This window comes from Prionailurus bengalensis, chromosome D4 (assembly GCF_016509475.1).
Source record: "Prionailurus bengalensis isolate Pbe53 chromosome D4, Fcat_Pben_1.1_paternal_pri, whole genome shotgun sequence".
NCBI lineage: Eukaryota > Metazoa > Chordata > Mammalia > Carnivora > Felidae > Prionailurus > Prionailurus bengalensis.
The window spans coordinates 84,074,154-84,100,389 of NC_057359.1; the positions used below are offsets into that span (position 1 = coordinate 84,074,154).

At 38.4% G+C, this 26,236-nt stretch overlaps 2 protein-coding genes across 3 annotated transcripts in view; both read right to left on the minus strand.

Moving 5' to 3' along the window:
* The window catches only part of GOLGA1 (golgin A1), a 48,910-nt gene extending 34,147 nt beyond the window's left edge, over positions 1-14,763 (minus strand). The window contains exons 1-7 of one of the 2 annotated variants that reach the window (XM_043566907.1): positions 14,594-14,763; positions 13,731-13,780; positions 12,102-12,407; positions 6,666-6,756; positions 4,576-4,650; positions 3,539-3,636; positions 2,147-2,179 (exon numbers count right to left, since the gene is read on the minus strand). In XM_043566907.1, the coding sequence (XP_043422842.1) occupies positions 2,147-2,179; positions 3,539-3,636; positions 4,576-4,650; positions 6,666-6,756; positions 12,102-12,236 (432 nt within the window). In that variant the 5' untranslated portion in view covers positions 12,237-12,407; positions 13,731-13,780; positions 14,594-14,763. The remainder of the gene's footprint in view (positions 1-2,146; positions 2,180-3,538; positions 3,637-4,575; positions 4,651-6,665; positions 6,757-12,101; positions 12,408-13,730; positions 13,781-14,593) is intronic. The other variant, XM_043566908.1, reaches the window with a different exon arrangement.
* An 8,173-nt stretch (positions 14,764-22,936) lies between these two features.
* The window catches only part of SCAI (suppressor of cancer cell invasion), a 151,570-nt gene continuing 148,270 nt past the window's right edge, over positions 22,937-26,236 (minus strand). The window contains exon 18 of the mRNA XM_043566909.1: positions 22,937-24,705. Within this exon, the coding sequence (XP_043422844.1) occupies positions 24,559-24,705 (147 nt within the window). The 3' untranslated portion in view covers positions 22,937-24,558. The remainder of the gene's footprint in view (positions 24,706-26,236) is intronic.

Consider the following 26,236-nt stretch of genomic DNA (forward strand, 5'->3'; position numbering starts at 1 on the left):
TTACAGAGGGGCACCTGGGTGGCTCAGTCGGTTAAGCGTCCGACTTCGGCTCAGGTCATGATCTCTCGGTCCGTGAGTTCGATCCCCGTGTCGGGCTGTGTGCTGACAGCTCAGAGCCTGGAGCCTGTTTCAGATTCTGTGTCTCCCTCTCTCTCTGACCCTCCCCCGTTCATGCTCTCTGTCTCAAAAAAAAAAAAAATGTTAACAAAATTAAAAAAAAAAAGAAATTACAGATATCCATGTTACACATCTATTTTCAAGTGACATAGTGAACTGGCTGAATGGTGTGAATCACTATAGAGTAAGGCTGAATACTCTGAAAAAATGAGATGCATTTAAGTAGAACTGGTATCAGCAATTTCAGTTAGGACATCAACAAAAGTTAGACATGACTGTGATTGGTGCCAGCAGGTTACAATCTACTAAATAACAGCTTCCCAAGATAGATTCTCTTAAGGACAAACCCTGCCGCTGCAGTTTCCAATTCCTGATTGAAAAGAAATCAAAACAGTCTAAAAATAACATTTCCAAAAATTACAGGCTTCAAAGACCTACATAGATGTCTCATTGCTCTTTCTGGGTCTAAAATATTTCTCAATCCCTCCTTGGGCGGGGGAGTAGAGGGGGTAGGGGCTCGCCCCAGTGAGCGGAAGTAGGTTTTATTTAGTTCAGTCCTACATGTATCTCCCTGTACCATAATTTAAAAAGATAACAATGAGAATTTCAATTGCTACAATCTTTGGAGTTTAGAACACTTGAACCTAACCCATACCTCCATATTTAAGAAGACTATCATTCACACCATGTTCAGATTTTTTTTTAATATATATTTTTGAGAAAGAGACAGAGTGTGAGAGGGGGAGGGGTAGAGGGAGGGAGACAGAATCTGAAGCAGGCTCCAGGCTCTGAGCTGTCAGCACAGAGCCCAACTCGGGGCTCGAACCCATGAACTGTGAGATCATGACCTGAGCCCAAGTCGGAAGCTTAACTGACTGAGCCACCCAGGCATTCTGGTCAAGCATTTTTTAACTGACAGCTTGATAATCAGATTTCTACAGAACAGACACACGAAATTGCTGGTTTAACTTGGTGTTTTCTCCCGAGAATGTAGCAACAATAAAACTCACCTGTTTAATAAAATAAACAGTAAATATATTGTGCAACTGAATCAATCAGTCTAAGAAATAATTTTTCTACCACGAAGAGTAACTTAGGAGTATTCAATGAAAACAAAAAAATGAATTAGGTAGCGGCATATAATTTGGGCTGAGGGGGCTGATTTTGAAATTAAAATGTTTTTCAAGCCTTCTAAGATGAAGGCTTGAAGCTTCATCTTCCTGTTCATGTCTGGGAGCCAGGAATACATTACGTTAAGCACCTACACAGTGTTACACAAGCTATGGTGCTAAAGTAATCAATTTTCCTCATCTGTGTTTAGTCAAGGAGTGCTCTTATCTACTTAACGCTGAGCCTTGAAAAATGCCCTCCTTCTCATTGCCTCTTCAAAAAGAATTCCTAATGTTACCACAGTGCCAATTAGGGCCCCAGTCGGAAACAGATGGCAGTCGCAAATGGAGTATTTTGAGAGGAGTTTAATAAAGGGACTTTTCAAAGCTGTGGGTGGGATAAGAAAACCCAAAGAGATAATGTGCTAGTAACAGTTGGGCATGAAGGGGCAAAGGGACGAGGAGATTCCAAGAGACCCCGGGATATCCAACTGAAGCTGTGACCTTTGGTCATGGGATGCAACCAACCTGGATGGATCCCACATGGAGAAGGCTGGGGGAATAAAAGCCTTCCGACCACACTCTTCTTCTGCCCGTCGGTCTTTTGGAGTTCCCCACTGGCAGAACCCAATCGGAAGCCAGAGGGCCAAGGAGCCCTGCTGATGCAGTTTCTAACAGCCTTCAGGTACACAGAGAAAGGTAAGAGAGGGGTGGAGAGGATATTGCGAGGGGAAAACAAAAGATATCCAGCATGCCCATCCAGAAAGAACGCATGAGCTTTTCAAGTTAGTGTCTAATTATCCAGGACCTTGAGTCCAAGAGGTGGTAGAGCAATCTGTACACTGGGTACTGGAGAAACCATTTTCTAAGCCCCAAGAAGCCAACATTCATAGTGAGACAAAAATAAAAGATGAACTAACCTTTTCAAGCTGATCCATTTTTTCTGACCATTCCTAAAACAAAACAACAAAAAAAGTACAGTTTCCAGGGAAGACTATCAGTAACAAAGATTTTCAGAAAGCAAAACCACCTAATTCCCCCTGAAAAACAAGCAAGCAACCAACCAAAACAGCAAATTAAAAAAAAATCCCATAAAGTTGGCTTAGTATTAAGAAAGCCAAGAGTCCTAAAAGGAGAAGAAAATGAATTTTATAAAAAATTCTAGAACACAAATACAAGCCTGCAGATTTTTACTAAGTAGAGCACCAAACAAAGCTGTAATGTGGTGTTCTGATGCAGCTTTTCAGTTTATTCCTACGTGTTTTTCCGTGAGTATTGTTATTATTTCTTGGGAGTGGGTAGCTGGGACCAGCTGAGTTGGTAACTCTATAACTGATGTTTAGAAATTAATTTACTGAAGTTGAGGGGGACGGTCTTCACCAGCCCCTAATCATTATTTTCCTTCTTATCTTGATTTTACCAGTATGTTTTATGGTGTTTGGTATAAGGCATAAGTTAAAGGTAAAAGGATTATGCCCCTTATTCACAAATCAGAGAACAGGAGTAAAAATCACCATTTGTACAAAAAGTCATATTCCAACTGTCTACAATCAGAATCCACCAATTTTAGATGATTTCTTCATTTATATACATTCATACCATAGTTATCCACTAAGTATTGGGAATAAGGTCTTTTTCTGGCTAGCAAATGTCCTAGATGATGGATACTCACTTTAAAACCAACCAACAAACCAACCACCCACCTACTGTAGATGAATTATATATTTTCTTAAGTGAAACATCATAAATTGACCCTGTCTTAATAAATCAAGATTATCATAATATCTTGATGTTTATCTTAAAATGCCACTAAATGAAATACTCTTCATAATTATTGTAACAGTTAGTAATAGTACTATTTTCCTTTCTTATTCCAGCCTCTGTCAATGAATGGTTCTAGTGAGATTACAGGAGTTCTTTTCTGTCTAGCTCACTGGGGTTGAAGAAACTGGGGAAGAGAGGTTGTTAAGAACTATGTACATCATAGAAGCTGGCTAGCTTGATAGCATTTTCCACGATTTATCATATTTGGGGACTAGGCTTTGAGACAGGTTTTTAGACGACAGAGACCGTTCTCCTTCTCTTGGGATATGCCACCAGATTAGGACACATGATTTCCCTCTCCCTTTTACAAAGCTACACAGAATGATAGAATGGTATTCTGGATGCATTCTCACATTCCGGATGCATTTCATGATTACAACTTCTCTCCTAGACTATAAATATTTTCTACCAGGTTTATTTCATGATTTTTGAAATCATGTCACGAAGTGAAATCTTTCCACCAGTCTTGGGCGTCACATATAAAATACCTGGTCCTTTCTGGCTAATGCCAAAGCCAGTCCTTCTGCCATTTTGGCTCTGTTGGCTTGGAATGTCTCATTCTGCTCTTGAAATTTCCGCATGGAAGCTGTTAACAAAGAGGCTCTATTTGAGATATGGAAATATTTCAGAAACGGCATGACAAATAGCCCAGTGATTACAATTGTCACCTAACAAAAAAGATCTAGGTCACGTAAATGAATAACGAGACTGGGAAAAACCTGATCCATCTCAACTTTCCCAGAATCTTTTGGACCACAGTTGTTGTTTTTGTTGCTGGCATTATTATTATTATTATTATTATTATTATTTGCTTTCTATTGTTTTGTTTTTGTAATAAGCACATATATACATTTAGGAAGATGCCAAAAGGTAACTTTTTCAATGGCACAATGACAGAACATGATTTGAGTAGGTTGCCAGAAAACAATAATGCCTTTGCTAAGTGCTGATTACTACCACTTTCTCAGAATTAAAAAACTTAGCAAAACGAAGAAAACCTTCTTTCACTTTGTTTTCCTTTAAAAATTTTTTAGTATATATTACATCAACAGAAAATAACTTTCTATTTCTGTTAGCATCTTTCTTGGCTTGAATCCAAAGGAGAACATATAAGTTAGGATAGACTAAACAATATGTACCATTGTTGGAGGAGTGATGACAGCTTAAGATATCCCCCCATTACTGAATGCAGCAGCATGAAGCTACAGCTCAAACCAGTCTCCTAATCTAGGCCGAAAGGCCAGGCACACTATTTTACTAAAATCTAAGGGCAGCCAATATGCTGGATGAAGACAAGCTGATACACACGATGACCTTCTCCTAAGAAGCATGCCCATCATGTAACATAAATAGGAACTGTATGTTTATAAATATCAGACAAATGTTATATCAACCTGATTACGAAGTACACTTACAAAGATTGGAGTTATGACGAAGGACAAACTTATCCATATGCTACTGTTTCATTTAAAAAAATATATAAACCCTAAGAAGATTGAAAAAAAAGCAGGAAAAAAATACGTACAATCCTGGTGTTTTTCTAACGCAATTTCAAGCTTCTCTTTTATCTTCTGCAAGTTTCGGACCTGTTCAGCATAGTCTTGGGTGAGGAGGGTGACGCACATACCAGGAATGGACAAACATCAGGAAAGGAAGTTAATTAAACAAAAAAATGAGTGAAAATGATGATGATTTTCTCAACCTGAAAACCATTGCTGTTAAGGAAAGCTAGGCAGACGGCCTCCCGTTAACAATGAACAACACAGGCAAACAGGTATAGTACAAACTATCCACGGTGTTAATGGTGCGTACAAACAGGCAGATTTGTTCAGCCTGGATAGGGAACAAGAACTGGGCCTGGACTGGTCATCAGAAATGCTCTGCTCATTATTTAATTTCCAATCTCAGTTTTCATTTCCCCCTCCAGTATTAGCAATAGGAGAGGTCAAAGGGAACTCACTAGCTCACAGTCCATACAACTGAGTAACAATGGTTAGGGTGATAGCAAACACCTTACCACAGTATGGTCTTTACCATGAAAGTACTTAATTCTCTAGAAAAGTCAGCTTCTTTTCTACACAGAAACTGAGCTTCCTATGCCATATTAAAGGTGAAAGTCAGAATTAATTACCTGGGTGGCCAAAGAAGATAGTATGGAATAGTGGAAAAGTAGGCAAGCTTTAGTTCAAATCCCAACTCTGTCAGTCCTTAGCTGAGACCTTAAGCAAATTATTGGTCTTAAGTATTAGTTTCTTTACTTATCAAATGATATTAATTGTGCCTGCTTCAAATGCACTTAATAAACAAAGTGTTTTAGATGTCTTAATTAGGTAATAAACTAGGTATTTTTCCATGCCAGAACTACTTGATACACAGTGTTCAATAAAAGGTAGCTGCTATGTTGTTGTCGTTGTTATTCATACTTAACCCGGAGGAAAATACTCGGGACATAACTGGGCTAAGTGTCCGTTCTCTTCCCTGTCCCTCCTCTAACTTAAGTCAAGCCTAAACCATTCTTCCTTCTATATTAGGGAAGGCACATGGTATTTTACAGCTTTCTCCCCAACATTAAGCAAATGTGATGTTATTTCACCTCTGTTACTGATACTACGTACAGGTACGCATAACAGGATGGTCACAACTGAATTTAAGGAAGACTGTAGTTAAGAGCATGGACTCTAGCAAGCAAATCTGGGTCTGGATCTCAGCTCTACCACCTACTATTACTTGTGTGACCTTAACCTCGTTCAGCCTAATAAGGCTACAGTGAGGACAAAATGAGATAATGGATCAACTGGGAGCTGGGAGCTGTGCTATGGACCTTTGGTAACTCACACACACAAATACTTCACATACGATTTGGCGAATTCTGTAGTCTACTGCTTTCACTCCAAAAAAAATGTGGATAAGGCCAAGGGACAAAAAGAAACACAGAAGCCATTGACCACTTCACAGGATGAAACTTTCAAAATGTATCCACTGGCAGAAACCAAAATAAGAACTCACAACTCTATCACAAACATGCCCTGTCAGGCAAGGATATGATGGAAGTTGTGTTAACTGTAAACTGCACACAAAAGACATAATGAGAGTTACAGCTTCTATACAGGTGTTGAATATCATTGAAAAGTGGCCTAAAGACCCAGAATGACATTTACACAGGTGATATGTAGCTGTAGCAAGTGACCACATAGCACCAAACCTTCTTTGGTGCTGAAGAATCCACCTATTGGCCATTCCCTATAAATACTATTCCCTACCCCTCTCCATCTGAAAGAGGCTATGCTAACGGGTAAAAGATGGTCATAGCTAGTCTACATACACTTTTAACACCTTTGATATCCATGGCTAGAAACCTCAGGAGCAGAAAAACCTAAGTTGTTGGGTTTGTTTTTTTTTTTTTAACTTTAAAACTCAGTTTTGAATTTACACTATTCGGTACACTAATAAAAGGAGGGAACAAAAAGGGTACAAATTGCTCCAATGTGACTAAGAAATATATGAAAATATGTCAACATAACTATAAGGTTATATACTACATGGCTATTTTATAAAAAGAGAGAGTTAACCAAGGCAAGTTTTCTTTGCTTGCTTTTTATGAGTTCTTTGACATACCAGAAAGTCTGGCTTCCAATTTCCGTATCTGTTCATTTCTTCTCAAAAGCTGAGATGAAAGATCTTCTCTGGAGCTGCTTCCATCGGAAGCCTGTTGAAATTGGCACAAGAAGAGGTCATATTCATACTTGGGTTTTCTGCAGTGTGAGACCCCAGAACCAGAAAGCAGTAAGTCTTATGTTAGGTTTGGTTATACTTTGACTATGATCATTGAAGAGCCTCTTAACGTACCTGGGCCCTAGTCTATCTACTTGTAAAGTAGAAGCAACACTAGAAGGAGATAGATGCTAAACAGATCATGTTTGTGTGTGTGTATGCAGTACTGCGATAAGCAGTGATAAACAAATCCATTGTGGTCATATCACACCAAGTACATAAAATACAAAGAATATATTTTCAGTGATAAAAAAGAAAATCACTTTATTTTTTCCAAGGTAAAGTCCTGGGATAAAATGGAGAAGGTTCTTTAGCAAGGGAGCAAAGACTGGTAAAGAACTGATCACAGACGTTGAAAAAGTTTCAGTATAGGGGCACCTGGGTGGCTCAGTCGGTTAAGCGTCCGACTTCGGCTCAGGTCATGATCTCACAGTCCGTGAGTTCGAGCCCCGCATCGGGCTCTGTGCTGACAGCTCAGAGCCTGGAGCCTGTTTCCGATTCTGTGTCTCCCTCTCTCTCTGCCCCTCCCCTGTTCATGCTCTGTCTCTCTCTGTCTCAAAAATAAATAAACGTTAAAAAAAAAAAATTAAAAAAAAAAAAAGTTTCAGTATCTTTACCTAAAATGCATCAAGAACTTTAGTAGGTAGTATGGATTCAAGAATCAATATATTAATGAAACATCAATTTTCCCCAACAATCTATTTTAAAATATGTGAATATTCCTATTACTTTGAATACTGCTTACTATTGCTAATAAGTAACTTTTTTCTTTCAATTGTAAAAATTTTTATTTTTAAAAATACAGAAGACTAGGGAAAATGGTTTCATGAATGTTCTCCACCTACTTTAATAATTGCTAAAATTTCCCCATATTTCCTTCATTAAGTTTTATTTTACTGAGGTACTACTATAAATAAGACATGACATTTCATCCTAAATACTTTGAAAAACATTTCTAAAATTTAAGGTCATTTTCCTTTATAACCACAGTACCATTATCATGCTTAACAAAATTTAAAATATTACCTAACATCTAGTCTTGAGTCATGTTTCCCCATCTTATATTTTAAAGGTGGTTGAAAAATTCACTTTAAATATCCATTTATTTAGAATATTTAGACACTTGCCCAATCCAACATTGATTGAGACCTGGTAAAGTTCATAGCAGTCTCTGGAGGTGGAAGGCCTGGGTTAAAGTCCTGTCTTCACCACTTATTAAACAAGAACCTGGGCCAATTAGTCACTTTCTCTGTGCACTGATTTCCTCGTATGTAAACTATGACCACAAACAGGATCAATCTCACAGAGCTCTGATGAAGGTTAAATAAATCAAAACTTGTCAAGTCCCTAAACAGAGACTGGCACATAATTAGTTTTAAGACATATCACCTATTATTAGTAGCAGAAATTATGATTATTACTGTTAGTGAGAGACATCCTATTCCCAGCATTGTGCTAAGCATTGGGAACAGAGGTGAGACAGAGAGTCCCTACCCAAAACAGCAGCAGCTGAAGCAGCTACTATTATGAAATGCCTATTAAGAGCCAGGCATTATGCTAAGTGTTTTATTCACTAGGCAGATAAGAGCTAACATTGCAGGCCTGCAATCACAATCCTTAACAAGGTCTGCTTGTAAGGCTGGCCCTGGACTGGCCTATGGGAACTTAACACTTAAAATGGTTCCCACCACCCGACAAGAATGGTTCACTGTACCTAACTGTGTTTGTGTAAAAAATATGGTTTATGCCGAACACCCATTTTCCTTCTGGGAGTCTGGAATTTTCGTAAATGGTTGGCAGTAGATGCCTATGTGAAGGGCCTCCAATAAAATCCCTGGGCACTGAGTCTCTAATAAGCTTCCCTAAAAGACAATATTTTACATGTGCTGTCACAACTCATTGCTGGGGGAATTAAGTGTGTCCTATGTAACTATAGGGGGAGAGGACTCTTAGAAGTTTGCACATGGTTTTCTCCAGACTTTGCCCCACGCACCTTTTCCTTTTGCTGATTATGCTTTGTATCCTTTCACTATAATAAATGACAGCAGTGAGTAAAACCATGCAGAGTCCTGTGAGCCCTCCTAGTAAATCACTGAATCTAGGGGTGAACCTTGGGGACCCCGACACATACATTTTAATAAAGACAGGTACAGTTCCTAAAGATGTGAAACTAAGACACAGAAATAAAATATAGGACCTTGCCTCAAGTCACATAATAACGATGCAGCTGGGAATCAAATCCAGGTCTAACTCCTTAAGCTGACCTTTTTTTTTTTTTTTAAAGTAGGCTTCGTGTCCAGTGCAAAGCCCAACATGGGGTCTGAACTCATGGCCCTGAGATCAAGACCAGAGCTGGGATCAAGACACTTAACTGACTGAGTCACCCAGGCACCCCGTGACCTGAGTTTCTAACTGCTTCTCTCTACTGCCCTTCATAAGGCTCCCAATTTACTGAGAGACAAGCAAATCACCAACAATGCAATAGGTGCTATTACAGAGGTAAGTAGGAGACAAGGGACTAAACTCAGTTGGGAGGGATAAAGGGTAGAGGGGGTGATAAGGGCAGGTTGGGTCAAGGGGGCTTCCTGGAAGTAACATGTAAGCAAAGTTTTGAAAGATGCACAAGTCTGTGAGAGGAACTCAAGAGTGAAAGGAAGAGACAAGAGACATTCCAGAGAGAGGAAAGAGCAAGTGCAAAAATCTGTAGGCATGAAGGAATGTTGTCCATTCCAGAAATGCAGCAATTTCAACATGGATGGTGGACAGGTAAGCTGTGCCAAGACCATGAAAGTTTACTACTGCACTATGAGTTTGCACTTCATCGTGAAGGTGATGGGGAAAACACTGAGGAGCTGGACAGACATGAACACACAAGCAATGGAGAGACATGAACACATGTGCATTGGGGAGTTATTGGAGGCAAAGAGCCCAGACAAGCTACCGCATTTTTCCAAGAAAGAAAGACAGCTTGAAATAAAATGGAAGTAAATGTACTATCAGCAATGGAGTCAAGAGAGAAAGTTTGAGACATTTAGAAGACGGAAGCCACAATATTTGTTGACTGGACGCCAAGAAATGGAGGGAAGAGTCTAAAATGCTTCCAAAATTTCATACTGGTGACTTGGGGGATGGAAGTGCACACCTGGAGATGGAGTTAACGAATTTGATTTGGTTCGTTTTAGAATTTGAGACACTAGGGGGCGCTTGGGTGGCTCAGTTGGTTAAGCCACTGACTCTGGCTCAGGTCATGATATCGTGGTTCTAGAGTTCCAGCTCCATGTCGGCCTCCAGGCTGACACCTCAGGGCCTGGAGCCTGCTTCAGATTTTGTGTCACTCTCTCTGTCCCTCCCCTGCTCACATTGTGCCTCTCTCAAAAAAAGAAGTAAACATTAAAAAAAATTTTTTTTAGAGTTTGAGACACTAGGGGCACCTGGATGGCTCAGTCTGTTCAGTGTCCAATTCTTGATTTTGACCCAGGTCATGATCCCAGGGTTGTGGGACCAAGTATGGCATTGAGTGCCTCACTGACCATGGAGCCTGCTTGAGATTCTCTCTTTCTCCCTCTGCCCCTTCCCCACATGTATACACTCTCTCTCTTTAAAAAAAAAAAAAAAAAGAATTTGAGACACTAGAGGAAAAACATCTCGTTGGAGAAATGTATGCAGTGGGATACACAGGCCTGGAGACAGGGAGTGAAGATCAAAATGCGCACACAGTCAGGACTCCTGGGTGGCTTACTTAGTTAAGCATCTGACTCCAGCTCAGGTCATGATCTCATGGTTCTGGAGTTCAAGTCTCACATCAGACTCTCTGCTGTCAGCACAGAGCCCACTTCAGATCCTCTGTCCCCTTTTCTCTGCCCCTCCCCAACTTGTATGTTCTCTCTCAAAAAAAAAAAAAAATTAAAAAATGTATACACACTAATTTCAAATAGATTATTTAGAAGTCTCAAAGGAAAGTATTTCCTGAATTCAGACCAATATCTATAACTGGTATACCTTCAAGATGAGAGACTTCGTTTAGCATGTTACCATGAAGGTAAAGCAGGTACTTCTGCCACAGAACTCAGCACTGGAACTATATCCTTCAGCCCGGGGATCAAATGTGCATTATATTTCCTGGTAAATATAGCAGCCAACAATTTAGATATGGTAATCTTATTGTTCCATCCCAATAACCTAATAGCTTTTGCCATGTAATCTGAGCCAGGACAGGTCGTATAAGAAAGGAGAAAGAAGACTCATATGACCATGGAAACAACTCAGATTGTGGCCTTGTCAAATGCTGAGTCTCAAACAAATGAATCACAGCTTCATGGAACACAGCTTCACTGGAAACAAGGTGAATTTAAAAAAAAAAAAAGTAAGTTCAAGAAGACTAAGGCATACTAGTTTTATAAAGTTCACAAATATGCAACATTAAACAAACTATTTATAAATATGTACATATAAAAAATATATAAATATGTACATATCCTGGAGGACATTTTAAAAGTCAAGAGAATGATATATACAAAATTTAGGATGGGGTTATTTGGAGGGCAGGAAGGAAGAAAGGGAACTGGGAAGGAGCAGACAAGTGGCTTCAACAGTATCCATAATGCTCTATTTCTTTGGATAGGTGGCAACTTAACAAGCATTCATTTTATTTTTATGTTTTATACTTTACATTTATATTACATACATTCTTTTACATATTCAAGCATTATAAATAATTTTTAAAGAAGTTATTTGACTTAAAGAGGATCCTATCATATGCCAAAAACACACTTCCAGTCCTAAGGCTTGACATCTACCTAACACAAAAGTATCTTCATTTTTTTGAAATCTTTCCAAAAACAAAGACACTTTACAAATAAGGGACATACTGCAGTCATCGGTGTCATCTTTTCATCAACTTTCCCCATAAAATAGTGCACTCTGGCTAACTCCACACCGTAACTCGCAAACCATGTTAAGCAACAATGACCTAAAGGATATCTGTCTGCGGTGACAATAAGCCAAGTCTTTTTGAGAAATAAAATATAAAACAAGATGCACAAGGTATAAAAAGAGTATAAGAAGACATTGTAGAGAATACGAAAAGGGACTTGAAAAAATTAGGAAAAAAGAAATAGAAAGCACCTTAGAGTAAGAAGAATCAGATACAAACCATACATAATCTTGCAATTAAAAAAAAAAAATATTTAAAAGAACATCCAGGTGTCCTGAGGATTCTCTGAATTATTTAAAAATGTATCAAGACTGTGCCAAATATTAGAAACTAGAGAAGATACTTACAAAGTCATCTCCTGAGTCGGCTCCCATAGAGGCAACCGATTCCTTGCTCACTGACCGTGGGATCCGAGTAGCACCTCCTGGCCTCTGGGCCACAGCAGTCTCTTCTGCTATTTTCTTCTTTAGCTTTGCAAACATTTTTGCTGTGTGGCTATCCTGCACTGATGACCAGCTTTTGAAACCACCACAGTAGTCTAGTCCTTAGGCCAGCAACCAGGACTTCAGAGACTGGTGCCTAAAAAGTTCCAGACATCCGAGATAGCTGCATTCCCACTTAAATGTGGGCCAACGGCTTACAGAACACAGTATCTAGAAATCAGATGAAGGAGAGATCTAAGTTAAACACAGGAGAGATTTCACAACTGACTTGCTATGTTAAGCTTCAGGTTTCAAAATTAAGTTTCCTAATTTTACATGTACATTTAACAGAACACAATTGCTAAACATTGAAAAAGCACTCGGGTACTTCATATGCATAAACAGGTAAGGAAATCCAGTCTTGAGAAGATGAGGTAATCTGCCAAAGAGTGTGTGGTTAAGTGGAAGGGCTGGTATTTGAACCGAGGATTCTGACTCACAAGTCCTTACTCTTTCTTTATTACACTACGTTGGCTATGGCATGTAACACACTTTAGTAAAATTTCCCAGGGTACACATTAACATCACATCATGGCTTGGAATCCTTCCCCCAATATTAAGTTTAACTACAGTTTACTTTTTTTTTTTTTTAAGATGAAGACAAAAATATGTAACTCAATATGGGGATAAAGGTGTAACATTCTAATGTTCTAAGATGGTTTGCAATCAGCTGTTCACTAGAAAAAGCCGACAACCTAGAAAAAAAACAAAACCCAAGCCAGACAACTATACTATAAAGCACCAGATACCTTTACACATTTCCGGGAAATGCTGCACGGTTCTCTTTAAGGGTGATTAAAATGACCTGAAATCAGGGGCGCCTGGGTGGCTCAGTCGGTTGAACGTCCGACTTCGGCTCAGGTCATGATCTCACGGTTTGTGAGTTTGAGCCCCACGTCGGGCTCTGTGCTGACAGCTCAGAGCCTGGAGCCTGCTTCAGATTCTGTGTCCCCCTCTCTCTCTGCCCCTCCCCGCCCCTGCACACACTCTGCTTTCTCCCTCTCTCAAAAATAAATAAACATTAAAAAAAAAGACCTGAAATCGGTTTCTTCTTAAGAATGTTTTACATGAGGGGCGCCTGGGTGGCGCAGTTGGTTAAGCGTCCGACTTCAGCCAGGTCATGATCTCGCGGTCCGTGAGTTCGAGCCCCGCGTCAGGCTCTGGGCTGATGGCTCAGAGCCTGGAGCCTGTTTCCGATTCTGTGTCTCCCTCTCTCTCTGCCCCTTCCCCGTTCATGCTCTGTCTCTCTCTGTCCCAAAAATGAATAAACGTTGAAAAAAAAAATTTAAAAGAATGTTTTACATGAGATTCAAATGTTTTTTTCCTCCCGGTGTTGTATGAAACACTAATATTCCGGTTCCAACCTTGACTTATATCCATGTTTTGTGGAGGATACCTAAGCTCTGCTCTAAGGTCTACAAATGACTTCTGAGCACTTCAGATTATCCATTTAAGTCTGTACAACTCTTCAATGTCTGTAAACCACCTACTCACCTGGCTTATCTGCCAGATTTAAAACAGCTTGGAGGTCAAAGCATTCTGTCCTGCATGAAAACAAAGATAAAACGCATTGGGTATTTCAAGTGTAAGGCCAAAATGTTGGGGGGGGGGGGAGTGGAAGAGGAGAGAGGGAGGATTAACCAGGGGACAGAAGGGAGAATCTGTCACTGCAACAATCCTCAGTGGGCGACCTTCCTTCACCCTGGTCTCCTTTGCATTTGTGATCTTTCCAAGACCTGCACTAACAGGCACAAAGAATAGAATCTCTCACTGGTGCCTAAATTCACTTCACCTTGGGAGCCCTAAGCAAAACCAACTTGAATGAAAGAAATTAAGGTTTCCCAGGGTATTTATTTCTCAGTTGATTCTGGCAGTCACACATTGTTTACCTGGCCACACCTGGGGCTGTCCAGTCACAGAGACTTGACTCACACTAAAAAGTCGCTGAGAAAAAGAATGGCTAAATTGGGTAAAAGACAGCTGCCTAACGCCCAGGGAGGCAGGCAGGTAACTTGCTAAGGGAGTCTGGATCCCACTCATTCAGGCTCCTTCGAGAACCTGCGTTTGGACTGTCAGAGAAAAGAGGGACCCAAACGTCTCTCCCATTTGACAGCAAGGAAACTGAGACCCAGAGAGGAGTGACTTGTCCAAGGTCGCTCAGGGGGGAATCCTGAAACTTACAGGTTCCAGACTCCCAGGCCCGGCAGCCCCTGTGCCCCCACCCCCGCCCTTTCAGAACCCTGGCACCGCCCCCCGCCTTGGGTCTTGGGCAACCCCGTCCGGGCCGCTCTGGGGGCAGACCGGGGCCACCGGGAAAATGAGGGGTCTGCTGGCATTTCCAGCCCCCGCCCGCGCACCTGCCGCTCTCTGGGCAGCCGGCAGAGCCCCGCCTCCGGGACCTCTCGCGAACGCCGGCCCGCGTCACCAGCCCCCACGGCCGGCCGGCTAGCAAAGCAGCGACCCGGAACCGCACCTCCACCCGCGCTCCGGAAGTGGCTGCGTGCGGGGCGGGCCTGCCGTGCGCATGCGCCCGCTCGCGGGCTCCGCGAACGACTTCCAGCTCTTTGGGGCGGCGGTTGGGACGGAGCCGCTGGAGGGCGCGGGCGCGAGGCCGGGCGCTCCTTGAGGCCGGCCTGCCACGTCAGCCAGAGGACAGACATGTGGAGGATGACTGGGTGGCCAAAGCCTTTCTTGTTGTTGTTGTTGTTGTTGTTTTAAGGGGGCGGTGCGGAGCGGGGGGAGTGGGAGGAGCCTGCTGGCAGAAGGGGAATCCCCCAATTGGTGCCGTGGGGCCAGCGTGTGCTGTGAGGTTTAGAAACCCCGAATCCGTGACTGCGCTCAGCCGACTGGGAGTTTCCGTTCCGCTCTCCGCATCCCAATCCCACTGCACCGTACACGGCCCTCTTGTCACTTTGTAGTAATCCCTGCAAGCCTATGGCTCCAGAAACTAGAACTCGGTCTTCGCGCCTCGTGACTGAGTGTTGTAACGTTTGTGCCTATGACCTACTGCAAGTTATACGATTTATATCGCAACCCAGGACACACATAATGTACCATTGATAGAAGCGCTTCCAGAGTCAGGCCCTTATATATAATGCACTTCGATATATTGCATTTCACTAATAAACAAGCTGGTGGCAGCCCACTACGTTCATTTCGGATCTGCTAATGGGCCTCCAACTTTCGACAGTTGAGCAAAGTCCAGAGAGGCAAAACTGCCTCGTTCAAAGTTACCCTGCAAATTGGGTCTCTGGGCTCCTCAGTGCCAACCAAGACAGACATTCTACACTTAAGTCGCTCTAGTTCTCGACCAAGACCCAAAACCAGACGGAAAGTCAGCAGCTTCCACCCTCCACCTCCCAAACAATCTTGCCTCCGCGTGTCTCAGTTTTGACCACCGCAAGCAGGGCGGTGGAACAAACCAAGACTAGGACTCCAAAGAAAAACTTATCAACTAGAAGATTAAACATTGAACCTACGGACTTCAAGACAGTCTGAAGTGTCTGAGGTGTTACCTGAAAGAAACAAACCCTAATAGTTTAGCACGTATGTTGTTAACAATCCTGAAGAAGGACCAAAAATTTTAAGCAAATAATGTTTATTTTTATATTGATGATACACTTAATATACACGTGGATTCAAGATACAAAATTCATTTACAAGAGTTCACACCTGATGAATGTAGTCACATTCCTAAAGAACATTTATCAATGCAAAAATGTTTTCAATACACTGACAACAAAAATCAAATATTCTGTAATCTTATTTTTCAATAAACATCAAAACAACAATGTTTAACTTTCCATCCTCTAGCGTTTAAGTGCCCTTAAGGTGGCAGGCACTGTAACAGAAGAAAACATTGGAAAGACAAGGGCCTACTGAATCCACTCTGCAGAATCACAGTGTTTACTCTGAAATTCATTTAGTGAAGTAGTTAGTGAAAGGCTTGCTATCCTTTATGACAAATCACATATCATACAAGAGTCAAAAGTGATGAACTCAAGGAAATAACATGTTTCAGTAACTTCTCAGTTTCTAAAATCTATGAAGTACTAATCATAACAGACACAGCAGTAAAAGGCTACTGAAAAGGAACACAACAGGAAAACATCTTTAGGAGTATGTATGTATGGCTTAAGCAATTCAGAAACACAACAAATAAGACTTTCACAATACCACAAATGCTCGAGTCAAATGATAATTGACGATATAATTTCCCCCCTTAGTCATTGGTAGTAAACAGCCCCTTCAAAATTTATTCTACTGGTAACATATAAAACTAATGAATCCAAATGGTTTGCTGTCTCACAGAGCTGAGTTGATGAATTTTGATCTAAAATATTAACCCACAATACTAAAAATTTAATACAAATGAGCAACAAGACTATGTCTCAAGGATTACAGTGATTTATCAATAGCTAGATAGGCAACCGAATAGCTTCGTTATTTGCACACGGATTAGCAGCACTTGGATAAGAACTGTTACATGAAAATTATTGTGCTTCAATCTCTTGAGGAGAGCTAATAGATATAACTCTATAATCCCTATAGTGTTACAATTCTATAACATTTCAGTTACAGACAAGCACAATTTTTAAAAAGTATTTCACACTACCACAAAATCAAGTAATTGTATTCTCCAAATGTAATTTCTGCTATGATTGAAACAAGGGCATTTATGCCTGATATCCATAAGCTAGATAGTAGGTTCACCATTATTTTCAGGGAAAAAGATCAAACACAACTTATTTTAACTCCTATTTGACTAGCTTAACTTTTAGTGATGATTTGAATAAAGAAAAAGGATATATTCAACTTGACAATGGAAACTGATCAGAGAAAATAACAATGTGGACTGAAATGACAATAATCTTTAAAGTAAGAAATGATTTATAACTGCTTCATCTGATTCAATGATTAATAAAAACACTATTTGTACTGGTGCTACACATGAAGATAACCTATTTGGATAATTTCCTTGACTTGTAAGCTCTACTGTGAAAATGTTAGGGCATTGTATCTGCCTAAGTCCTGTCTACCTCAACTGGGAGAAGTGTCCAAAATATAAGACTCTCTGGTTGTTAAACAGCAAGGTTTATTAAAAACAAACAAAAAAATCATTGGAGAACTAGCCATATGGTCTATGTGGCAAAAGGAATGTATCCAGAGAACTAGAAAAAGCTACAAAGTCCTCAAATATTTTACTGAACCGTTAAATTTATTTTTAATAAGATACTAAGAGCTAAAAAAAAACAAAAACAAAAAAACACACACTCTCATTCTTCAGGAAATAATAAAAATTCTTATTGCCCTAAACATTCTAAGTAATTTTTTTTCTGCAGATCTTTAATACATCACAACACATAATTTAGGAGGAAGTCATGACATGCAAAGGAGGGCAGGAATAAAAAATTTTTAAATGCAGTGGTTATTTTTCTATGGTTTGGAAGTATTTACTTTGGGATTATCATAATATCATTTCACATTTTATAGTAGTTGATCATACTGATTTGATGTTTGAGAAAACAAATTTTAATGTTCACAAACCTTAATTTTCATCACAGACAAGTGTACATTCACAACAGCTTCAGAAAAGAATGCTAGTGATAAAAAAATTTTAAATACTGTTTACTGCAGACCTGTAGGAAGGCTAGCTATAATTCCTGATCTCATTCTGAAAGTGATAAAATCACTCCACTCTATTAACTTTCATTCCATAAGCCTATCAGAAAAGTAAAAGTCTGAACCCTGAAATTACCAGTATCTCAATAAACAATACTGTGCCCAAAAAGATGATTGTCTAGGAAAATATTCCTAATATGTAGTATGTTTTACGATCAATTTCAGGCTTAAGTGAATCTGGAGTGCAGAATTAATAAGATATACTTCAAACTATTAAAAAACTCTGAATCTAACTGTTTGAATAATGTTTTTAAAAAATCACACTGCTGACAGTAGTTTGAGAAGTAATAACTTTTAAAGAAAACACAAAAGAAATTAACAAAAATATTTTAAAATTAAGAAATGGGGTTTCAGTGATTAATAACAATGTTATACAGAAATGGAATTCTCAAAAGCTACACCAACCTAATAAGTGAAAAATACCAATTTTAGCTTAAGAAAACATTTCATATTTACAGACTTACATTTCTATGGCACCAACAAATTAGTTTAATTTAATGCATGTATCTTTACTCAATTTAAGGGTATGTCCCCCTACGTTATCCTGACACCCTTCCCTTTGATAGGTGATTGATTCCATTCACACATCAATTATTTTTCCCTAAACACAAGGCATGCTTAATTAGTCTGCTCAAAAACTCAGTGAAGCTGGAACACAGTGTAATAGAGTGTTTTGAAATTTTAGTTTGAGGAAGATGAATTGCCTTTTTTTTAAAGGCAAAGTGGTCACGTTATCCAGGAAACACCGGGAGGTTCAGCATGAATAGGAATAGCATATCAATGTCTAAGAGCACAGAATGGGGGAAAGGGCTTGGCCTCCTAAGCATTCTTACCTTATTTAACTGCCAAGCAACTGGCTTTACGACTGGGAAAGACAGAGGTCATAGTCACAATGTCAATCTCATCTACTGCACTTTTTGTTGCTGCTCCTTTCCTCAAATTAACGTCCATACTGCGCCTGAGTCAGTTCTGTGAATTTTAAATAGCATAACATCTGCTCTGCTACTCCAACTGCAATAAATGATTTGGTTACTAAAACAACAGAATGTTAGACACTATGGACATTTTTCACTGATTTTTCAGAAATAGCACATTACCAAATTTTAAGATTTACTCAAGAAAAAGGCAATTATAACTTTATTTTAAATTTAATACTGTAAATGAGAAGTGTTATGAATAGTTGGGATTTTTATTACAAAATATAGTGAAGAGGCAAATGTGACATTTGTTGGGTGGTAAAACTAACTTCTCTATTTAAGAAAATTTAATATTATATCAGATTCAGTCTCTGAAAAATAATGGAGCAAACAGTTGTTTTGCAGTTATATTTTATCATGCAAAAATAACCTCTACTTAATTTTTGCGGTGAATGTATTCAAGTGTGTATTAAACATCTCCCACACTCTTCCATGCAAATATACATGCCAGGTGAAGACAGGAGTAACTGAGAATCGATGCTCTATGTATGATATTCCATAGGTTCACATGTTGGCACTGCACATATTTACTATCGTCTAAGAGGATATCCCCCCGCCCCCCCCCCACTCCCATCATCCTTGGTAGCGGTTTGGAGGCCCGGATTTTATAGCACGCCATGCATCTAATATTAAGACTCCTATTTCATGTGTGAATATATCATCAATTTGCAGAACACAAGTGGTCTCATAGAGACAAAGAAATACGACTGGAGGCATTTTATTCACTGAAAGCCATTTCCTCAGATGAGCCTACTCATCTCTGATATGCAACTCCGATAAGAAAAATCTAGAGTAGGAAATGCCAAGACAGGACTAAATTAATCACAGCTGCTGCAAATATACAGATTAATACTCTCCTGTTCCTTATTAAATCCCACCCCACCGAGGTAAAGCCTTCCCCTTGCTAATAATGCCCCTTTCTCTGCCTCACAGAGACAGATATAAAATGAGACACATTGGTGACAAAACTGTTCCAAAATTAAAATTTAGCATCAGGTATGGGCATGGCAACTATAAAACAAATCTCTCAATTTAAAGGACAGTTTCCTATCTATCTTGAAATGTGATCAAAGTCATTTTTCCACAGCCCCTTAATTCTTAATATAAATACTACTCAGTAATAATACTCAACTATGGGTCAAGAAAATAAAGGACTAATATAGCTTAAGAACCTGCTGGTGTCTCCATTTCACACACTAAGGTTTTTCAGGTTTATATCACTAATTTGTCATCAGTTTAAATGGAAATTGGCAGATGATTTAAAGCTAAGAATATCCTGCTTTCTTTTAAGGTTTTCATATCCTAATTCCAACTCCAAATTAGCCAATTTTACCCAAACACAAGCCCCTCAAAATAGAGGCTCATGAATGAGATACAGCCACAACCTAATTACAGCAGCATGAACAATGCCACTATGATGTCCTCACAGAACTTAAATAAATTCAGCCCACAATGGGTATGGGTATATAATATACACATACTGTATCACTGCATACCAATATATTTACAAATATGTACATATATACAAAAAAGTATACACAGAGATTGCATTTAGCATCACAAAAATATACACATGCGATTACAAATAAAATAGGATTTTCAAATAAATAAGGTCAACAAAAGAGCCCTCAATGTAAATACCCTTTATACTCTCCAAACACACACAGCAACATACACACCCAAAATATCACCAGGAGATTCATACCATTCATATTCGTATCAAATCTTTTTACTCACTTAGGGTAGGGAGGTGGTTCTGAATCACTGGCACTAGCCAAGTGTGCACACCTTGGCACCTTACTCTATTTCCAGTCCAGAATGTTCTGTATACATCAGGCTGATTACAAGTCCCCGTGGATTACTACAAGATTTTTCAACCGAGTCCAAATCCCTTCTAAGAGACAAAGTTACGAAGTCATACTGGTCAGAGATTCAAGTTGGAGAAGAAAGCTAAAGAAAACCCCACAATTGCTATATGAATCAGATTGGATGCTTTTTCCTCAATGAAACTCAGTACAATTACCACCTAATCTGTTTCAGAGAATTCTATTACAAGAAGAAAATAAGGGGCAGTAGCCACAAGTAAGGAAAAAAAGAAAACCCAGATCCTGCATCAGGAAAATTTCAGCCACGACTAGATTGCACTTTGCTTCTATAATCTCAAAACATTTCAACTTGGTAAAAATATAAAGGGTACAATAAATTCTATGTGCTTTGAGAGGTTTTGAGAGCACCACTTCCTAGGAGGAAAACACACACACACACATACAAAAAATATATCCTGGCTAGAATCAAGACTAAATTGTTTGGCTTGGGGATTTCTTATAATTAATAAAAATTTGCTAGGGATGACTGATTTCCTGGTTTCAATATTTGATATAATTTTAAAATACCATAACCTTTTGTGCCAAAATATAAATCTCTAATTATTCTTTTCTTGTTCATTATAGAAATCAACCTGAGCTACTAGTAAGACTGGGCTGAGGTTAGGAGATTTGAGTTTCAGCTCTAGCTCTGCCACTATGAATAAACCTATAGTTTTTTTGGGGTCTCAGATTTCTCTTCTGAGAAAGAGATAAATTAGCTGCTTTACCAACTTCAGAAATACATAATTAATGAAAGAGAAAATAATTCCGTTGTGCTTAACATTGTTTTGTATGTAAGTGACTTCTCGCAATCTTATGCTTTGTTTCGTTTGCAGTGATTCTTAAGGGAGGTGAGAGACTATCAGAATCTCCAGGGGGAGTTTGTGCAATTTGAAAACAAAGAAGTGCTTTTTCCCATTGCTTTGCTTTGTTCTTAGTTCCAATGTTTAAATTTCTATGAATTCTAAAATTAAATAAATAAAGGGCTTAATATTTTTATACTTATAAAGGGGAGCAGTATGCATTGAAAAAGAGATTATTTGCCATCGTCTATAGGTGATTGTCCTTTTATATTTCTTTTTCCTTGATTAAAGTAATGTCTTAAAATGTAGAAGCTGGGTGATGGGTATAAAACAATTTGCTAAATTCTACGTTTGCCTAAAGTTTTCACAATAAAAAGTGTAAAAAAAAAACCATGAAGTGTTTGCACAAATGTAATCTCAATAAGGCCTACCCTGATCACTCAGACACTGTTCGTCCAGAAACAATTGAATCGTTTCCCTTACCATGCTCAAATTTTCCTCATACTACTTATAACTGTCTAATATAAATTTACTTCCTTATTATGTTTATTGCCTGGCTTCTCCTCCTAAAATGTAAACTTCATGAAGACAAGGAATTTTAAACCTAATTTGTTTGCTTTCCCAATGCCTAGACCAAAATCTGGAGTCTAGCTGTTGTTCAGTACCATGTTCTTTTGAAGGCATGAATGAAACAACGGTTTAGAATTTTCTAGCACAGTTTTCCTCTTTTGAAGATTCAAGATCACTTTGGCTCACTTTAGATTTTTAACTACCAATAGGAAATTACTATCAGCTCAAGAAACAATGTCATCATCTAAACTTGTGATTTCTAAGACCCCTTGTTCTTGGACAAACATGTTTCTAATTGCAAAAGCTCTAATTTCTTCAAGAGATTAGTTTTTACATTAACTGAGACCCAAATACTTTCATGAATAAAGACAAGTTAAATATGACTTAGAAAAGAAAATGTTTATGCTAAAATCACGGAAACTAGTTTTCCAGGTGTCAGGGGTAGGGAAATGAATTATTTGGAATCCAAATTTTAATTACAGAACCAGAGAACTGAATAGGACCTTGGGTCAATGTCTTTGCTTTATAGATGAGAATACTATAAAACAGAAACATGAAGACACTTGTCAAAGGGCATAAAGCTAGTTACCAAGAAAGCCAGGACAAGAACTCAGGTCTCCTAGTTCTCAGATCAGTGTTCTTTCTGCTAAAAACAGTTAAGAATAAAGCTCAGGAGGATAAATACTATTTTAGGCATCAGAAGTCAGAAAAGTACGTGTTGTTAGGTATGTTACTGGCACAGAACTTCAGGGGAATTGAAACAAGAGGTCAGTCTATTGCTGTAATCCAGGTGAACACTGTTATGGAAGGAAAGCTATTAAGTTTATTAAGGTACTGAAAAATGGGAAAAACAGTCTTTATCTGATAAAGAAAAACAACCCAATGGGCAAAGGAAATCTCCCTCCAGGATAAGTTTTCTAAAGCTTTCTGAAATAATGTTTAAAAGAACAAACAAAAACAATGAGAAAAAATTAACGAAATATCACAAAGTCCCCCAAACCTAAGAACAACGATTTCAAGATTTCAGATGAAAAAAATCATCAAATTGGAACAGGTATATGAATAAGTTAGACCAAAATAATTTCCTATGCCTGAAATGAAAACCAAGCTAAAAATATTACAGTAAAATTTCCCTAAGGACACAGGAAAGAGGCACCAAAAGCAATCACCTTATGTCCCCTGGAACTGCCAGAGGTAGCATGTGAGCCTGAAGAGAAAATTAGGTAGAAGGGCTTTTGATTCATAGATTTCGGAACTTGAATGCTGTCGAGTCAAAAGAAGGGGGAAAAAATCCAAAACATCATAGCTAATGCGTATGAAATTATGAAGGGGATGACAGAGAAGAAAGAACAAAAAATCTTTGTATTATATACGGAGTCCTATTTAAAATAATAAAAAAAACTTGTGCATGAATATAAAATATTAAATATAAGGAGTTCTTAAAAATCTTATTTCCAAATTGTCAATGCAAAAGTTACTTCCATTTTAAGCTAAACAATTCAGTTGCCCCCAACTAAAATTACTGACATCTCTGACTTTGAAGTTTCATAAATGTGAACTAGGCAAAAAGATTATAAACTCTGTACTATATGCCACAGCCTTCAATCTGGATAATCTTTAATCCTGATATCGTGAATTAAGAGTTTAAATAGAATTTCTCATGGAAAAATCGTATTATGAAACCAACAATCTGATTTTCTGACTGAAATACTTTTCATCATTTCCAGTATTCAGATTATAAAGAAAACAAAATATGCCAGCATAGCTCATGATAACACAGGGATCACACATTCCAAGTGATATTTATCATCTTAAGACTCCAATTAAAAATTTAAGATGCAAATCGATCCTATACAGTTTCCGAAATTGTGACAGTATTTAATGAATTAAATGATTTCAAAAATTGCCTCGATTATTCTTCAAAGAATCACACATCTGACTACCCTACTAAGTTGGAATGAAAAGAAATATTATGGAAAGACTCTGTTCTTGATTTTTAATAGTCCATGCTGGCTAGTTTCATCTTTGTGAACAATGAGATATTTCTTAAATCCACACATTTAAGGTCCAAGTACAAGAGCTGGATTTTCCTCATTATATAAAAATAAATGATTTACTCTTCTGAGGGTGAGAACAGTGACTGTTTGTGTGTAGGGTTAAATGTTGGAGGTAAGCAGCTGTACCTCAAAACTGAAAAGTAAAAATTCCAAGATTAATTGAGTTTTTTAAAAGACTTGAAAGACTGTATTTTAAAACGGTTACCCTAAAAGTTTGACCAATTTTTTGTTTGTTTTTAAAATGGTGGCCTTAAATTAAAAAAATTAAAACTAAGTAACACCACTATGTGTCTGTCATCACATTATAAAACTGCACCATGTAAAATCTGTGGCAAATGAAAAATTGTTTCAACAAGAGGGTTTTTGTTTTAATAGTCATCTATGGTACTCTCGAGGAACACGTTTCGAACATCCAGAATGGACGCTAATTCCAGAATGTGCTTCTGGAGATGAGGGTTTTCCACTGTTTCATCCCTCGGCAGTTGTGGGTATGATTCTGGATAATTTCGCGTTTCCTGGTAGGCAAAGAAGAGAAAAGTCAAGTTTTATAGTTTAATGAAAGAAGTTATATACAACATTAACAAGTATTTCTAAGTATTAAGAAATAACTTAGTATGTATTTCTTTCCTTCATATTAGTATGATTCTTAATAGTAGTGTATCTGTTGGACATTTGAAATTGCTGACATTTGGCCACTGTGACCTTAAAAAATGACAGTTTCATATAGTTCAACCTAATATATTCATTTAGTGAGTCATTTCACAAGTACTTATTAGGTCCTATCATTTCTGAGCATTCTGTTATCTTGTAGAAATCATATAATTCCTACTTGTTATGGGAAAAGTCCCTGCACATACAGGATTTTAACAAGTAATTGTTAAATTAATGAATAAATAGATGTTACAGCAGAACTCAGAATGAGAGGAAAGACATGAGAAGCACTGAAAAAGGCAAATTAATGACGCTTGGAAATTAATTATGTGACGGAGGTGTCAAAGATGGCTGACTGTAAGGCTTTAGGAACAGGTGACATAAGACAAGAGCTGGGATCCACTGAGAGAAAAAGAGAAGAGAAGAAATAATTTGGAGAGAGTATAAAGCTTCAGGTTTTTGGTATATTTATTTGAAGTAATAGGGTAATACAAATTCCCTCAACAGGAATTCGAAAATTCAAGTCTGCCTCTCGGAAGACAGGTGTGAGCAGTATATGTAAACACGCATATAATCTGCATGGAGATAAATATTAAACCAAGAAAATGGATGAGATGTCTAAGAATATTAGCAAAGAGAGTGATGAAAGAAAAAAAAGAGTCCCTAGAAAGGGAGAAGAAATAATAGCAGGAAAAAAAAAAAGGAATAGTCAAAGAAAAAGTGAAAAAAACCAACTTTTTGTAATTGCATGGAAGCAAAAGAAAGAGAATTTTAAATATCAGGTTGTTCTCACTTGGAAATTCTTCTTTACTTGGTAATTTCTATATATTATAATTTTGCCACTCATTTAAAATTCCCTGGAGAAATAAGTCACTACTTTTCTATGCATCCCACATGACAGTTCATACACTCAAATGTCACTTTTATCTCCTTCAGCTTGTAGGCTTTACTCATTACAATTATAAAGACGAAATTTTTGTATTACCGCACTAAATATTATGAGGAGAGACAAAAAAAGAAATGTTCTAAACCCCTAAAAGAAGAAAAAAACAAAAAAACAGGAACTACTGGTGGACTATTGTAAGGTGAACAATTCTCTCAGCTGACACAGGGCTGAGAGATGTTTGAGTTCTGACCAAACACCTCCTAGAGTAGAGAAGATTTATCTGTGGAAACAGAGGACATATGAAAGACATCCCAGAAACATCATCCCTTGTCGTATATTGATAAGCTAACATTACTCTAAAAGCTACCTTAAAAAGCTTGAAAACAAGCCATGAAAAGGTCAAAGAGGGGTGCTTGGGTGGCTCAGTTGGTTAAGGATCTGAGTTCAGCTCAGGTCATGATCTCATGGTTTGTTAGAATCCCATATGGGGTGAGTTCATGTCCCACTTT